Consider the following 14,185-nt stretch of genomic DNA (forward strand, 5'->3'; position numbering starts at 1 on the left):
TTAGAAAAGAAGAAAGGCTGAAATTAATAAAATTAGTCTCATGAAGTTAGAAAAAGAAAAGTGAAATCAACCCAAAGAAAATGTACGCCAGGCATGGTGGGTCATGCCTGTAATCTCAGCACTTTGGGAGGCTGAGGCAGGAGGACTGCTGGAGACCAGAAGTTCAAGACTAGCTTGGGCAATATAGTGAGACCTCATTCCTACAAAAAATAAAAAAATAAAAACTTAGCTGGGCGCGGTAGCCCATGTCTTTAGTCCCAGCTACTTGGGAGGCTGAGGCTGAAGGATTGCTTGTGCCACACATTTGAGGTTGCAGTTAACTATGATCATGCCACTGCACTCCACCCTGGGAGACAGGGCAAGACCATGTCTCAAAAAAAAAAAAAAAAAGAAAATTGAAGTAAAGAAATAAAAAAAGGAAAAGACAAATAAGATTAATAAGCATCTAAAACCAGGTGTAGTGGCATGCACTGAGTAGTCCCAGCTACTCAGGAGGCTAAGGTGGGAGGATTGTTTGAACCCAGGAGTTCAAGTCCAGCCTGGCAACACAGCAAGATCCAGTTTCTTAAAAAAAAAAAGAAAAGAAAAAGAAAAAGAATAAAGAAACAAATAAAGAAGGCATAGATAATAATAAGAAACAAAAAATATCCTGCAGACATTAAAAAAATAAAGAGAGCCAGAGAGCTAGGTATGGTGGCAGCCTGTAGTCCTAGCTACTCAGAAGGCTTAGGCAAGAGGAATGCTTGAGCCTAGGCATCTAAGGCCAGCCTGATCAACATAATGAGACCCTATTTCTAAAAAATATAATAATAACAAAAACTAAAAGAATAAGAATAAAAAGCGGATATTATTAACTTTACATTCTTTTGACAAATTCCCTTGTTAATCACCCAGTGTCATGCCTACCTCTACACACCAGGGAAATTGCTCTCTTGAATTACTAGGGTCAAAATTCAGTGGCTTTTTCTTATTCCTCAAAGGTCGCTCTCTCTTTTTTTTTTTTTTTTTTTGAGACAAGGTCTTACTCTGTCACCCAGGCTAGAGTACAGTGGTGCAATCATAACTCACCACAACCTCAAATTCCTGGGCTTAAGCGATCCTCACACCTCAGCCTCCTGAATAGCTGGGACTACAGGCACAAGCCACCACACAAAGCTATTTTTTTTTTAGAGACAGGGTCTCACTATGTTGCTCAGTCTGGTCTAGAACTCCTAGCCTCAAGCTATCCTCCCACCTTGACCTCCCAAGTACTGAGATTGCAGGTGTGAGCCGTGGTGACTGGCCTCCTTAACTCTCTTCATGGTCATCTGCTACCAACTACTCATTCCACCTTGGCACTTCTTTCTTACTACACTCTCCTAGTTCTATTCTTCTTCCTTGTCTATTTCCATTACTGGTTCTTCCCTCCCCTGCTGTAACCCTGCTCTTCAATGGTGCATCCCTAGAAATAAACACAGTAATTTCCTCCCATCTCTCTCTCCTTGCTGCTCACTCCCCTGGGAAGCTTCTTCAGCATGGTTTCAGTTATTTCAGTACAGATAATTCACCAATTAATGGTTCTAGTCAGGCCTTTCACTACAATGTCTGTAAGAGAAACAGCAAACATAAAGAGAACAGAATGCCAAGGTTCTAGAACAACTGATAACAAGCAGTAATCAGGGTAGCACCATGTACTGGGTCTTTTTGTTTTAAATATGTTACAGATATATCTTTGTATTTATCTATCTCTTATAGAGCATAGTTAGCCAATTCATAATCAGTTCACTTTAAGAGATTGAAAGTTTAATCAAAAGCCTGGTACATGTGTTTAACATGTGCCTCAAAGGGATCTATGCCTGGGAACACCAAACTGAAGACGCTAGGCTCCCTAATGCTATGGTGTATTTACCCAATCACAGCCATTAAAGTTGTCTTTAGCTTCTTTTTTTTTTTAAAGTAGAGAGTTTATTTGGGGCAAGTTTGAGGACTGTAACCCAGGACCATAGATGCAAATTGCCCTGAATATACACTACAATTAATGGAAGATACAAGTATATTTATTATTATTTTTTAATTTTATTTTTTAGAGAAGGTCTTGCTCTGTTACCCAGGCTGGAATACAGTGGCACGATCATAGCTCATTGTAACCTCAAACTCCTGAGCTCAAGTGATTCTGCCTCCTCGGCCTCCCAAAGAGCTGGGATTATAGGTTTGAGCCATCATACCCAGCCACCTTCAGTTTCTAGGAAGCATAAAAGGACCCTTTTGAAAATCTAATGAAAGCTATGGATCATCTTCCCAGAAAATGAACAATTCATAGGGTTTTGCATGTAAACATAGATTGGGGACCTCCATTAAGAAACTTGCTAAATTTAAAATAATAAAATATAAAAAAGCATTGCTGTAAGTGGTATACTGATCAGTGTTGGGTACTGAATTACATACTCATATTCTCAAGTTGTTCACCAACTCCATATGGCACTCCTTGTATTTCAATATAAAATCTGTTTTGTAAACCCAATGAAAAAATGGGCAAAGATCTGAATAGACATTTCTCCAAAGAATATATCTAAATGGCCAATAAGCATATGAAAAGATGCTCAATATCATTAGCCATCAGGGAAATACAAATTAAAACCACAATGAGATACCACTTCACACTCACTAGGATAACCATAATAAAAAAGATAGAAAATAACAAGCATTGGTGAGGATGGGGATAAATTGGAATCCTCATATACTGCTGGGGGGAATGTAAAATGGTGCAGCCACTTTGAAAAACAGTCTGATAATTCCTTAAAAGGCTAAACACAGAGTTACCATATGACCATATCTCCTCCTAGGTATACACTCAAGGAAAAACATGTCCACACAAAAATTTGTATACGAATGTTCATATTAGCATTATTCATAATAGCTCTAGAGTAGAGGCAACCTATATGTCCATCCACTTATGAATAAACAAAATGTGGCATATCTATACAACAGAATATTATTCAGCAATAAAAAGGAATGAAGTACATACATGGTAAAACATGTAAACCTTGAAAACATTGTGCTAAGTGAAAAGCCATTCGCAAAAGACCACACGTATGACTCCATTTATATGAAATGTCCAAAACAGGAATATCTAATATACAGAAAGCAGATTGGTGGTTGCCGAGGGCTGGAGGGAGTTTGGGCATTTGGGGGGATAATGGCTAATGGGTACAGGGTTTATTTTGAGGGTAATGAAAGCATTTTAAAATTGAATTGATGGTGTGGTGATGATTACAGAACTGGGTGAATATACTAAAAAACCACTGAGGTGTACACTTCAAATGGATGAAGTACATGGTATGTGGAGTTATACCTCCATAAAGCTATTAAGAACCTGTACCTTATAAAAATGTATGTATAGGCCGGGCGCGGTGGCTCACGCCTGTAATCCTAGCACTCTGGGAGGCCGAGGCGGGCAGATCGTTTGAGCTCAGGAGTTCGAGACCAGCCTGAGCAAGAGCGAGACCCCATCTCTACTAAAAAGTAAAAAAAAATTATCTGGCCAACTAAAATATATATAGAAAAAATTAGCCGGGCATGGTGGCACATGCCCGTAGTCCCAGCTACCCAGGAGGCTGAGGCAGTAGGATCGCTTAAGCCCAGGAGTTTGAGGTTGCTGTGAGCTAGGCTGACGCCATGGCACTCACTCTAGCCCGGGCAACAAAGCGAGACTCTGTCTCAAAAAAAAAAAAAAAAAGAAAAAAAAATGTATGTATAAAGCCTGAACCATTAAAAAAATTGATAAATTGGACATCAAAGTGAAAATGTTCTGCTGCTCAAAGACAACATTTAGGAAAAAAAAAGCAAGATAGACGAGGAGAAAACATTTGTATATATACATCTGACAAAGGACTTATATGCAAAAAATACAAAGAATTAATAAAAGGATAAATAACCCAATTATGCTTGTTTAAAGTAACTACAGTGTTACTTTAGACAACTAAATAGAATAAATAAATAGCATTATTGAAAGATTGCTCTGAATCTCAAAACACTAAAACAGGCTGATCTGAAGAGTACCACTAGAGATACTTGATCTGGATGTGGGCAGAATGAGAGATGACATGAGAATATCAGTACAGTAGTCCCCCCTTATCTGAGGTTTTGCTTTCCGCAGTTTTAGTTACCCACGATTAATGGTGGTCTGAAAATATTAAATGGAAATTCCCAGAAATAAATAATTCGTAAGTTTTAAGTTGCGTACCCTCCCAAGTAGCATGATGAAATCTTGCACCATCCAACTTTGTCCCTCCTAAGACAAAAATTATCCCTTTGTCTATCATATACTTTATCATACCTTTATCACAGGTATGTGTGTATAGAAAAAACATACTATATAGGGTTCAGTACCATCTGCAGCTTCAGGCATCCACTGGGGGTCTTGGAACATATCCCCCACAGGAAAAGGAGGACTACTGTAACTGTTAACATAAACAGAATAGTATTAATGACTAAATAAATTGTAAAGACTTGCAATGGTGTGTCAGAAAATGATCATTCACACAAAATGGCTGTTGAAAAGGTAAAAGAGATATATATGAGAGAAAGTCCAAGTGTGTACATGAGTCACACATGTCTAACTCTTGAACTACTGTAGTACTCCACCAATACTAGATTATGTCAGGTCTGTGGGACGTGAATTGAATAGGTGGCTATCAAACTGCATGGGAAACTCGAACAATCCCAACACCCATCCCTACCCCAGATGCTTCCATCAGAAGACCTAGAAAATGAGTAGAAAACATTTTCATCATAAATGCAAACTTCCATCTACTCATAATTTCTTTCCTTGAAAAAAGAAAGCCATGCTTGAAGGTGCAGACCCGGGGAGGTGGGGGGGGGGAGGGGATGGAGGTATGACTACATGATGAGTGCCAGGTGCACTGTCTGGAGAATGAGAACGGACGCGCTTGGGACTCTGACTCGGGGGGATGGGTGGGACATGGAAAATGTATATAACCTAAACTTATGTACCCCCATGATGAGCTGAAATAAAAAAAATATATATAAAATATATATATATATATAAAATATATATAAAAAAATAAAAAAAATAAAAAAATAAAAAAAAAAAAAAGAAAAAAAGAAAAAAGAAAGGGAAAAAAAAAAAAGGAATGGAAGAAAAATACCCAGAAACCAATGTCACATTAATGTTCATAGTTAAGATGATGAGTGGCATGAATCAAAAGATAACTTTGTGCTGGTCAACAGAACCCAGCTAAACGAATGCTGATTTATGAATCTATTTCCCTAAGTAAGATAGAGCACTTGAGCCAACAGTAGTTGGTCACTGTTTCTTTCCTCTGTGTGTCTTAAGAGACCATGAACTTAAGAGAGAACTTTGCTTTCTGATGTGACTGCCTTAGGTGAACACAGCAGTGAAGTTTTGGTTTGGCTATAATGGGCAAAAGTTGGAAGAAGCACTATGAAGTTCAGAACTCTGGACACAGACTGCACTCCTCCAGCTGGCACTGGATCCATCAAGAGACAGAAGGACATCCTAAGAATTGACCTCACCTTTCTGGTTCTCTCTGGGATGGGAAAGACAGTAACTCAGGCAACTGAGCATAGTCCAAGAGGAACCACCAATATACACATCATTCATTCACCTACTGAACAAACACTGATTGAGAACCTGCTCCACACCAGGCTCTAGCACTAAGTATACAATGATTAATAAAACAGATTCAACAGCCAGGTGAAGTGGCACATGCCTGTACTTCCAGCTACTCAGGAGGCTGAGGCAGGAGGATTGCTTGAGCACAGAAGTTCGAAGCTACAGTGCACCATGATCATGCCTATGAATAGCCACTGCACTCCAGCCTGGGCAACATAATGAGAGACCCCGTTTCTTAAGGGAAAAAAAAAGAGGCCAGGCACGGTGGCTCACGCCTGTAATCTCAGCATTTTGGGAGGCCAGGGCGGAAGAATTGCTTGAGCTCGGGAGCTGGAGATCAGCCTAAGCAAGAGTGAGACCCCATCTCTACTAAAAATAGAAAAATTAGTTGGGTGTTGTGGCACATGTTTGTAGTCCCAGCTGCTTGGGAGGCTGAGACAGGAGGATCCCTTGAGCCAGGAGTTTGAGGTTGCTGTGAGCTATGATGACACCACTGCATTCTACTCTCTGTCTCAAAAATAAAAAAATTTAAAAAAAGAATAAAAAAGAAAAAGAAAGAAAGAAAAAAAAAGAAAACATTTCAGTCTCTGTGCTGATGAAATCTAAGTCTTGAGGGAGGAAGACAGACTAAATAAATTGCTATAGAGTATCTAGGTGATTATAAGTATGATAAATGCTAATAAAAGAGTCAGAATGGGGTCCCAAAGAGGAAGGTCAGACCAATAAGTAGGGCAGGCTTGCCCATAGCACCAAAGAGAAGCAATGCCATGTGGTGCCAGTAAAGGCTGCTCAAACCTTCAGATACTGAGTGGAGACCTCCCTGGCAGTGGGGCCTACTCATAATTGGATAACAGAGGATAAACAAACACATGATATAACCGCTAAGAGCAGACATATACTAATGTATACACCATACAGTCTCTCACTGTCTTTCTCTCTTTCATACACACTAACCCACGCTCATCTATATATGCATAAGACACCATCACATTCATAACCCACACTCCCAGCCTCACACCTCCAAAAGTATACACACCTCACACGAATATATACACACAGGCCACCATACCAGGCTGGCTGCTGCTCCACTCCTCACTCTCTGGGGTACTAGCGGTGGGTTGTCCCTCTGGATCCTTTCCTTCTTCTTGCTTCTCCTGTAGAAGACAAGCCTGATGCCAGCTTCCTGTCCTTATGAATTAGGGTGAAGCCCTAGCCTCTGATTCTGGCCCCTATCTGGCGCTCTGGCCATGTGGTGTTCTACCCCAAAGAGATAGAATTTCCTCTAGGCTACCAGTAGAAATACAGACAACGCCCTACCACTTGGGCACACACTCATGTGAGTACACAGATCCTGGTTACACAGCCTAACTACAACTCTCCTTATTACCAGGTAGAGAAACTAAGCACACAAGTCTGCTCTGTGCTGATTTTACATGTCCAATAGAATCTTCATGCTTTGTCTCTTCCAGCTTATGCAGCTAAAGCCCTGTGCTCCCTGGCCTCTGGCCTACATACTGGACTCCAGCAGTGGAGTTTTCCACCTGCCTGAGTATCAATTTTGGGTGCCAGTTCACGTGACTATGTCTTAACCATGACAGTGGACTAAGATAGGAGCTCCAGAAAATCAGAATGATTAATTCATTTCCTTCTTACCAGGTATAGGTAGGGACTCAAGATAGGACCCCAAAATATGATAAGTGAATCATTATGAGTATCTTCTCTGGCCTAGTCTCAAGACCTGGATTGACTGAGGGGACTGTGGGAATTGCAGCATAGGCTCTAGCTTCCCCCTTCCCTGCCCACTGCCCTCTTCTTACCATGGCTTCTGGCTCAGACTCCTCCTCTGATGGGCTGTGGTATTCCCTGTGCTTCCTCTTCTTCATGGGTTTGAGAAGCTCAGAAGCGCTGCCACGGCCTGAGGAATTCTCCACTATGACTGACCTGAGAGAGGGGCGGCCTTAGGAGAAGAACCTCCTGCCCTGCACCACCCAACCCCTCTCCTAAGCCCTGAACAGGAATGGGGCTGAAGTCAGAGCAAGTAGGGCTGTGACCTCCTCCCCTTACCGCTCCTGGAAGAGCTGAGGGCAGCCATCATTGGAGGAACCAAGATCTGGACCGGCGCCTTGCTGAGGCCCACAGGCCTGGCACTGGCAGGAGCTATCATCCTCGAGGGAGTCCTGAGGGGGATCTTCTGGAGGATCCTGGGGGAGGTCCTCTGCGGAGGCCAAATGGGCCTCAGGCCTCCTACCCCATCACGACCACACTCAGGCTCCACCCACGCCCCCTCAGGCCCTGCCTCCATCTTGGTCCCATCTCCGCACTGGACATCCTCCCCAGTCTTCACCTGAGGCTCTACCCCGGGGTGCACCTGTAGAAACCGCCCCGGGCCACGCCCCCCACCAAGGCTCCTCAGGGAGCTCAGGCCTCGCCCCAACCGCGCAGGGTCCCAGCTCAGGGCCCGGGGAGAGGGACTCCTACCGGGCTGTTGGGTGCCCGCATCGCCATCTCCTGCCGGAGGCCCGCCATCTTCGTATTGGGTCACGCTTTCCCGCCTCAGCTCCGGGCTCTGGGGCTGCTCCACTCCCACCATGTTGAGCGGCGTGTGCTCGCTTATCCGGAACTGGAGCGCAGGAGGGTCCGAGGATCGCGACTCCTGTGCCGGCCCTTGACCCACCTTGGAGTCGGCACCGTCGCCTTTTCGCCGCCTCATGCCAGCTCGCGTCCCCCAGCACGCCCCGAGACTTGGCCCCTGGGTGCCTCGCTCCAAGCTACAACCCCAGGGCCCCTCGCACCAAGCCACGCCCCCAGGCACCTGCAGACCCAATCCCAGGATGCCCCACTCTAAGCCACACCCCCGACACACATGGGCCCAGTCCCAGGGTACCTAACTCCAAGCCACGCCCCTGGGCAGTTGCATGTCCAGTCCCAGGGTACCTTACTCCACGCCATGCCCCCAGAGGCCCTCGGGCCTGAGAGTGCTTCCACCCAAGCCATGCCCCTGAAGTCCTTCACTCAAAGCCCCACCCCAGCTTCGCCCCCTTCTGCCTCAGGCCCAGCCTTGGGCCTGTAGACCCCGCCCCGCAGTTGTGGCTCCGGAGGCCCAGCCAATCCCCAGACACTGACCCGCAGGCCGCTCCCAGGGGGCGGGACTGCAGCCTCCGTCCACTCCAGAAGCCGCACTGTGCTGGCGCTGGAGCTGGCAGCCGGCCCCGCACTGAGCTGCGGCAGAACGGTGGCGGTAACTGGTTCGCTGTTGGCCACCTGCTCCGGGGCACCTATGTGGATTGGGTCCCGGGGAAAGCAGGACACATCCAGGGCATTGCTGGGCAGGCCCAGGGTGGCCGAGCTGGCTGTAAACAGATACAGACACGACACGGGTGAGCCTAGTGGCCCTCCCTCAATCCTACCATACATGTGTGGACAGTTGAAAGAAGGCAAGTGTAGGAAAGTGAAAATATCATCTGCTCTCCAGGATCCACCATAGGGATGCTCCTCCCAGACTTCTGGCTTGACCTACCTGGAATGATGAAGGCAGTTGCCGGCAGATGAGGACCGGAACCTGGGCTGTCTCTGGCCACCAGGTGCACGCTGACCTCCCCTGTGGAGGGCCCCGTCAGTGTCCTCAGCATCTCCATTTCAGCATGCCCCTCCATCCTGGTAGGCCTACAAGCCAAACACAGACCCTAGGGCGATCGGGAGGGGACCTTTGCTATGAAACCAGTGGAGATGGAAAGGGAGGGGGTTTCTCAAAGGAGATGGCCACCCTCAAGCCAGAAACCTGCAGAGAAAGGCCTCAGTCTTGAGGGGAGTAGGGTATCTTAAGAGACCAGCATCAGGCTTGGCTCCTGGTTCCACCCATGTCAGCGGGTGGGCTTTGGCCAAGCTCTACATTTCCCTTAGTCTCTGTAAGGATGGGCATGATGGCATGTGTAAGGGTATTTTGTAAACCGTGACATACAGCACTGACTCTAGAGAGCATCACTCAGGCCAAGGTTCTTTCTGGCCAGTTGTCTTCATGCCATAGCCCAGGACACACCCAAACTCAAGTCTTTCTGGACCCCTCACTTCCATTCCCGCTAGAGTCATTCCCTTCTCCCTCTGAAGATTCAGAGACCTCAAATGCCAGGTTTTCCTTCACCTATACAGGGTTCATCTTCCTGGGAGGTGGTATCTTTCCTGATCATGTTCTTCTATGCTGCTATCCTCCCCTCCCTCGAACCCTAAGCACAGAAGGGGCACTCAAACATCTGTTGAACAAATGCATGCATCTGAGGAGCAAAGTGGTAGTGTATGAAAGAAAACCTAGTCTGTATATGAGTTTGTTTTAATAAAGCAAAGGCAGTATAAGGATTTAATAAATAGTTAGTTCAACACGTAAAGACATGAAAAAAAAAGACCTAGAGATGTAACAAACATACTTAATAGCTACCATTTACTCAACTCCTAAAATATGTTGTCCACTGTCCTAGATGCCCACCAGCATTGGTCAGTAGAACTTTTTATGATGACGGAAATGTCCTACTCCTAAGCTATCCAATACAGTAGCCACTAGTCATATGTTGCTATTGAGCATTTGAAATGTGGCTAGTGTGACTGTGGAACTGATTTTTTATTTTATTTAATTTTAAAGAAATTTATATGGCCACAGTAGCCGGGCACAGTGGTGCATGCCTATAGTCCTAGCTACTTGAGAGGCTGAGACAGGAGGATTGCTTGAGGCCAGGAGTTTGAGGCCAGCATAGGCAACATAGTGAGACCCCATCTCTGACAATAAATAAACAAACGGCTGGCAACAGGGGCCATGACTATTGTATTGGACAGCTCAGCTTTCTACATATGATAATTGGCCTGTTGGCGCCTTCTCCAAAACACATTTGAAAGTCTGACCACTTTCCATCTCCATTGCCACTATGCTAGTCACAACCACCATCAGCTCTCCTTGGACTTCTGAAATTGCCTTCTAACCCATCTCTCTGCTTCCTCTCCTGTGCCTCTAGAGTCCATTCTCCAGTAAGAGAAAGCTTTAAAAACATAAACCAAATCACATAATTTCCCTATCTAAAACTCTTCAAGGGTTCTCCATTGCTCTTAGAATAAAATAAAAGTGCATCACTCCCCAGAATCTGACCCCTGCCTCTCTCTTTGACCTCATCCTCCCCACTCTTCAAACTCTGGTTTCCTTCTATTGCCTGGCAAAATTTCCCACCTCAGAGCCTTTGCCCCTGCTGTTCCCTCCACCTGGAATGCTCTTCCCCAAGCTCTCCACTTAGCTGGCTCCTTCCTGTCCTCCAGGCTTCGGCTCAATGGCCATCTCCTTGGAAGGGGTCTTTCCTGATTTTGTAATTCTAAAGCAGCACATCCCTCACCCCATCCCACCACTGTCTATCTTATTACTGTGCTGACATCCTTCATTACAACCAATAATGATCTTCATTTATTTCTGTTTGTCAGTCATCACCACATAAATGCAAAGACTATCTGTCTTGTTCACTACTATATCCCCAGCACTTAGAATAATAGTGCCTGGCACACAGTAGGTGCTCAATAAGTATTTGTGTTGGATTTCAGTCATGTGAACTTGTTAATAAAAAATACTGTATGAGTGATTGATACTGGTTGATTTAAGGTGTTAGAAGTACTTGACAGGGGCTTCTGGCACACAGATTAAAGGAAAGAACATGGGCCTAGGCTTAAGACAGACTCCAGTTCGACTCTTAGCTCCCCCACTTAGCTTACCCTCTCTGAGCCTTGGTTTCCTATGTGTAAAATGAAGGTGGTAATGGTATCTGCCTCAAAGGGCTCTGGCAAAGATTGGAAATGGAAAAAGTATGTGAAGTCTTGATATCAACAGGCCCTCAACAAACACCAATCCACTCCCTTTTACCAGAAATTCCAGGGAGCTTGGCAGCTTCTGGCCAGTAACATTTTATCTGCCTGCTTGCAAAATCAGCTGGCAATGGTGGCAGTTTATCCTACCCTCCCTCCCTCCTGCTGTTCTTGTGTATTCATTTACCTTCCAGCTTTTCCTCCCCAAAATACAGAGTCTATCCTCTATGTTATAGACATTTATAATAATAAAGTTATATACTAGACATATAATAAGGCAGGCAAAAGCTAGATATATAACCTGATTAATTAAGGCAACATTCAAAGCAACCAAGACATATTTTCCCATTTTTTAATATCATAAAACATAATTCCCAGAATTTGAATTCCAATTATTTTGCTCTGCACAGGTGAAGTACTTATACCATTTTAAATTATTTTAAATACAGTCAATCTTTTGGGGTCTTTTTGTTGCTGTTGTTGTTGTTTTGAGACAAGGTCTTACTCTGTCCCTCAGGCTGGAGTGCCGTGGCATGATGATAGCTCACCACAGCCTTGAACTCCTGGGCTCAAGAGATCCTCCTGCCTCAGCCTCCTGAGTAGCTAGGACTATAGACACATGCCATCACATCTGGCTAATTTCTTAAAAAATTTTTATTGTAGAGACAGGGTGTCTCTATGTTGCCCAGGCTGGTCTTGATCTCTTGGCCTCAAGTGATCCTCCTCCCTCAGCCTCCCAAAGTGCTGGGATTACAGGCATGAGTCACCACATGCATCCAGCCAAGAGTTAATCTTTTTATTCAAAACACTGGCAGTCATTAAGAGTGAATGTGGTTACTTCTGAAAGAATTCCACTCTGTTTCAAAACCCATCACATGTTTCTTGTCTATCAGGGAAGAGTGATTTGCCACCTTTTTTTCAGCAAGGCCAACTAGGTGTCAGCACCATTCTGTGCTCTGGAGATAGTCACAAACATGACAAACTGTTCTCACGAAGCTTATATTCTAGAGATAACACATAAGGTTGGGAATGGATTTATAAATTTGAAAACCAGCATGTGGGGATGGCATTTAAAACCACAGAACTGAGTCTAAATAAAAAGTGGAAGCCTTGCAGCACACTTCTTCTTGGGAAGAAGATCTAGCAGAAGAGACCTAGAAGGAGTTTGCCATGAGGTGAGAGGGAACCCAGAAGAGTCATGGGCTTCTGGAAGACACGGAAGAAAGTTTTCAGCCCTCAGCTGGCCGCCCAAGCACTCTCTCCTGGAAGCAGCCACCCAACGGTTAGTTGATATGGGGTATAAAGGCCCCACCCCTTGCCTTAATTTGGGACAACTCTGCAGGGCCATCTCAGTTTCAGGGCCTCCCTTGGGTCAGGCTGAGGCCTCTGTTGAGAATACATCAGCAGTTCAACTCCTTCCTCTGCCCAAGCCCTGCGACCCGTCTTCACTCCCCTACAGGTGATTTTCCCAAGGGCACTCCAATTAATCTACACTCAGACCTCCCTATCAGAGTCTGTTCCCAGGGAACCCGACCTAAAACAACCATTGTATCCCCAGCCCAGGGGGTGCACATAGCAGATGCTCAATAAACATTTATTGAATGTGTACACGTGTTTTCTGTCTGCTAAGGTTTCCCCATTCCCTGCCCTCAAAGACCTTGTATACAAAAGTGCCCAATAAATGCTCTTGCTCTAGGTGCCGGGGGTGAGGACCTAGTGCCCTAAACAAATACCCTGAAGCCAACACACACACAGCCCCAGGGAGATTTAGCGCCACAAACTTGGGGCCTCGGCCCTGCCTCCCGCTGCAGCTGCGGCTGGGACGCGGGCGCGGGTGGAAGCCGCCGAGTGTCGGGACGCGCCACCCGACTCCCGGGACTACGACAGACAGCAGCGGGCGGGGCGGTCACTGATCCGTCAGCTCCGCAGAACGGTTACTTTTAAAACACCAAAATGGCGGAATTCTTTTTATTCTTTCTTTTTATGTCAAAAAAAGAAAAAAGAAAGAAATTCCATTTTTCATCATAAAAACTGACAATTAATAGTAGGAAAGTTTGCCAAATGACCCATTTCCTAAGAAAACCAAAACCCCGCCTTCTCTGCCCTGCCTTCCATTAATGAAAAACTCTTAATGGATTGCATTTCTCTGCAAACGAAGCCTCCGCCCTCCCCGCCCCTCCGGGCCGCAGCCCGCAGCAACCCCGCAGGACCCGCGAGCCCTCGAGCCTCGCGCCCGCCCGGCCCCCCGCACTCCGCCCCGCCCGCGGTCCCCGCGCAGCTCCCGAGCCTCCTCCCGGCCGCGCCCCCAGCCGGAGGCGCTCGGAAGGGGAGAGGCGCAGGGCCGCGGACCCGAGCACTTGCCGCGCTGGGCGGCGCCGGTGGCGCGGCGGGACGCTTACCTGCCAGGCCCGCCGGTGGCCGCCCGGCGCCGAGCTGCGGTCCGAGCGGGGCGCGGCGCGCCTGCGCGCACAGGGGGGCGGGGCCGCCTTCCCGCAGGACGCAGAGCGAGGAGTCAGCGCGCCGGGCAGGTCCGCGGGGCGCAGGCCCGGGCTCCCGCGGCGTCCGCGCCCTCTCGCCTGCCTTCGAGGCCCTAGCTGTGCGGACCTAATGCCGCCTCCCCCTGGGGCCGATTGGCCGCACCGCCGAGGCGGCCCGGGATTTTTCCTGCCCCTCACCCCCTGCATCACAGCCAGCCACGGGCAGCGGGGCGCGGGGACCACCGAG

The 14,185-nt window shown here is 46.5% G+C and overlaps 1 protein-coding gene across 5 annotated transcripts in view; it reads right to left on the reverse strand.

The window, feature by feature from the left end:
- The window catches only part of L3MBTL1 (L3MBTL histone methyl-lysine binding protein 1), a 39,417-nt gene extending 25,514 nt beyond the window's left edge, over positions 1–13,903 (reverse strand). For all 5 annotated transcript variants that reach the window (XM_045528905.1, XM_045528904.1, XM_045528903.1 and 2 more), the window contains exons 1-7: positions 13,861–13,903; positions 9,153–9,298; positions 8,759–8,985; positions 8,114–8,255; positions 7,700–7,850; positions 7,453–7,576; positions 6,705–6,789 (exon numbers count right to left, since the gene is read on the reverse strand). In XM_045528905.1, coding sequence (XP_045384861.1) covers positions 6,705–6,789; positions 7,453–7,576; positions 7,700–7,850; positions 8,114–8,255; positions 8,759–8,985; positions 9,153–9,288 — 865 coding nt within the window. In that variant the 5' untranslated portion in view covers positions 9,289–9,298; positions 13,861–13,903. The remainder of the gene's footprint in view (positions 1–6,704; positions 6,790–7,452; positions 7,577–7,699; positions 7,851–8,113; positions 8,256–8,758; positions 8,986–9,152; positions 9,299–13,860) is intronic.
- Positions 13,904–14,185: the final 282 nt, after the last annotated feature.

The sequence above is a fragment of the Lemur catta genome, chromosome 17, assembly GCF_020740605.2.
Source record: "Lemur catta isolate mLemCat1 chromosome 17, mLemCat1.pri, whole genome shotgun sequence".
NCBI lineage: Eukaryota > Metazoa > Chordata > Mammalia > Primates > Lemuridae > Lemur > Lemur catta.